We start from the raw sequence: 3,436 nt of genomic DNA, 5'->3' as shown, positions 1-3,436 counted from the left end.
TTTTTTTTTGGTTGTAGCCATCATTGTTGCCCGGTGGGCCCGGGCTGGACTCAAACCCGCCACCCCGTGTGTACATGGCTGGCGCCTCAGCCACTTGAGCCACAGGCGCCGAGCCTAATAAAATCTTAAGTTCAAAAAAATTTTAAATCTTTAGTTCAAAGATTTTTTTAAAAACTCTTGAAAAAGTATCATTAATCTAATTAATTGCCTTTAGACTGCATTAGTACAAAATGGAGTTACAGAGATCCTGAGGTTTAGGAAATGATAGTTTCAGTGGTTAGAAATATCCTCATGACATGTTTTTTAAAGAAGATAAAAGAAACATTTACAGGCCATAGCAATAAATCCTATACTCCTGCCTATAATCCTATAACTCTGGGAGGCTGAGGTCTGGGGATTGCTTGAGCCTGGGAGCTGGAGGTTACAGTGGCCTACAATGACTACATTCTACCTGGGTGACAGAGACAGACTGTCCCCTTCCCTCCCCCAAAAATTTTATGTACAACAAAAAACAAACAAACAAAAACACAAAGTTTTTTTCTTTTTCTTTCTTTTTTTTTTTTTAAAAGAGACAAGAGTCTCACTTTATCGCCCTTGGTAGAGTGCTGTGACAGCACTCCAACTGCAACCTCCAACTCCTGGGCTTAGGCGATTCTCTTGCCTCAGTCTCCCAAGTAGCTGGGACTACAAGTGCTCACCACAATGCCTGGCTATTTTTTTGTTGCAGTTTGGCCAGGGCTGGGTTCAAACCCACCACCCTCCAGTATATGGGGCTGGTGCCCTATCCACTGAGCCACAGGCACCGCCCCAAACACAAAGTTTATGTAAAAAAAAAAACCCAAAGTAATCCATCAAATTTAAAATTGAAGTGGCAAGGAAAAGTGATGATTACTTTAGAGAAAGCCTTTTTGTACCTGTCTTTTACTATGACCTTTGCTTGTTCATCAATTTCCATCTCTTCTACATCTTCATTCACAGTTTTAACTATCCCATTTTCTTTGTTTTCTTCACTTAACAGCTCATACTGCCCACTTTCTAAGGCTGATCTCCAGATGTGTCGATCTGTAACCTGTAACAAAATCCAAATTTACTAACTTTGAAAAATGCAGTATGTTGTTTCTAAGAGGTATGATGCTCAATGTACATACAAAATTAATTCACGGATATTCTAGAACAAATTATGAATCAAAAAGAAATATAAAGATAAGGTTACCAAGAGGCCAAAATGGAATTCCTGTTATCCATAGAAGAAAGCTTTTCTTTTGTTTTTTGAGACAGTTTCACTGTGTTGCCCTTGGTAGAGTGCCGTGACACCACAGCTAACAGCAACCTCTAACTCCTGGGCTTAAGCGATTCTCTTGCCTCAGCCTTCCAAGTAGCTGGGACTACAGGCGCCCGCCACAACGCCTGGCTATTTTTTCGTTGTAGTTGTCATTATTTGGAAGACCCAAACTGGATTCGAACCTGTCAGCTCCAGTGTATGTGGCTGGCACCCTAGCCACTGAGCTATAGGCACCCAGCCAAAAGAAAGCTTTACTTTCTATATAAGGAAATCATAAACAAATCTAAGACTGGCCACTTGATAGTAGCAAAAAAGTGATAGGTGATGACAAAGGCATGAATTACTTATAGATTAAAAAAGATAACAAAGGAGTGGCACCTGTGGCTCAGTGGGTAGGGCGCCAGCCCCATATATCAAGGGTGGCGAGTTCAGACTCGGCGCCAGCCAAACTGTAACAAAAAAAATAGCCAGGTGTTGTGGCAGGTGCCTGTAGTCCCAGATACTTGGGAGGCTAAGGCAAGAGAATCGCCTAAGCCCAAGAGCTGGAGGTTGCTGTGAACTGTGATGCCCCAGCACTCTACTGAGTGCAACAAAGTGAGACTCTGTCTCTTAAAAAAAAAAAAAAGATAACAAAGAAATCAACAAACTTGACTCAGCAGGCAAAGCAGGAGCTAGTCAAGAAAGAAGAAAATATCCTTATACAATTCAACATTTGATGGAATCTAAAAGTTATATTTAAAATACTAAAAATTATTAAAAGTTCAATTATATTCACTAAAATCTGCTTAGAAAAGCAGATACTCCTATATTTAAGAAATTTTTTTTTTTTTTTTTAGAGACAGAGTCTCACTTGGTTACCCGCAATAGAGTACCATGGCGTCACAGCTCACAGCAACCTCCAGCTCTTGGGCTTAGCAATTCTCTTGCCTCAGCCTCTCAAGTAGCTGGGACCACAGGGACCCTACACAATGCCTGGCTATTTTTTGTTGCAGTTGGGCTAGGGCCGGGTTCAAACCTGCCACCTTCGGTATATGGAGCCAGCGCCCTAGCCACTAAGCCATAGGCACTGCCCTATTTAATAAAAATTTTTATATACATTGAAGTAGAGTCTACAAAATAAATGAAAGATTTATGTCTATACATAAACTGTTTTTTTTTTTTTTGAGACAGAGCCTCAAGCTGTCACCCTGGGTAGGGTGCTATGGAATCACAGCTCACAGCAACCTCCAACTCCTGGGCTCAAACAATTCTCCTGCCTCCACCTCCCACGTAGCTGGGACTACAGGCGCCTGCCACAACATCTGGCTGTTTTTTGGTTGCAGCCGTCATTGTTGTTTGGCAGGCCCGGACTGGATTCGAACCCACCAGCTCAGGTGTATGTGGCTGGCCCTTTAGCCGCTTGAGCCACAGGCACCAAGCCTATACATAAACATTTTGATGCAAAGAAATAAACTTAAGGTTTTCATTTAAAAAAGGGTCATTCCCTAGTGTTTATTCAAAAAACATAGACCTTGCTTATATCATATAACAAATATGACCAAAATTCTGGATCAAACAAATTAGGTAAAATTACAAAGGGTACAGGTACCTTGATTGCTCCTAATGTTCCTTGGTAGATTCTGTCTTCAATATCCAAAAGAAAATCTCTCAGCCTCAGTTCAAGTTGCCTTTCTGCAGACATCTGAGATTGGTCATTCGCATTGGAAGATCTTCCTCGACTATATGTAGGTTTGCTATCAGTTTGTGGTTTGTCTGAAATAGTAATGAATACCTTTATTATGATTTTCTTGCTAAAATATATAATTACCCCATGTGGATATTATGATCTTGAAATAATGGATATAAAGTGTAAATCCCCAAGTATAATAAATAAATAATTATAAATCATGTATCTTCTAAGGGACTTATCTAGAATGTATACAGAACTTTTATAACTCAACAAAAAGACAAATAATCCAATTAATAAATGGGTAAAGGAACTGAATAGATATATCTTTTTTTATTATTAAATCATAGCAGTGTACATTAATACTATCATGGGGTACAGTGTACTGTTTCTGTATACAATTTGAAATACCTTCTTTTTTTTTTGAGACGGAGCCTCAAGCTATCCCCCTGGGTAGAGTGCCATGGCATCACGCTCACAGCAACCTC

At 40.0% G+C, this 3,436-nt stretch overlaps 1 protein-coding gene across 2 annotated transcripts in view; it reads right to left on the bottom strand.

The window, feature by feature from the left end:
* Positions 1-3,436, bottom strand: part of BAZ1A (bromodomain adjacent to zinc finger domain 1A) — a 99,498-nt gene that overhangs the window by 17,334 nt on the left and 78,728 nt on the right. For both annotated transcript variants that reach the window (XM_003791975.3, XM_003791976.2), the window contains 2 exons: positions 2,871-3,034; positions 915-1,069 (listed from right to left, as the gene is read on the bottom strand). In XM_003791975.3, coding sequence (XP_003792023.1) covers positions 915-1,069; positions 2,871-3,034 — 319 coding nt within the window. The remainder of the gene's footprint in view (positions 1-914; positions 1,070-2,870; positions 3,035-3,436) is intronic.

The sequence above is a fragment of the Otolemur garnettii genome, unplaced genomic scaffold (assembly GCF_000181295.1).
Source record: "Otolemur garnettii isolate 467f Iridium unplaced genomic scaffold, OtoGar3 scaffold00052, whole genome shotgun sequence".
Taxonomy (NCBI): domain Eukaryota; kingdom Metazoa; phylum Chordata; class Mammalia; order Primates; family Galagidae; genus Otolemur; species Otolemur garnettii.
This window is presented reverse-complemented; position numbering and strand designations above follow the sequence as displayed.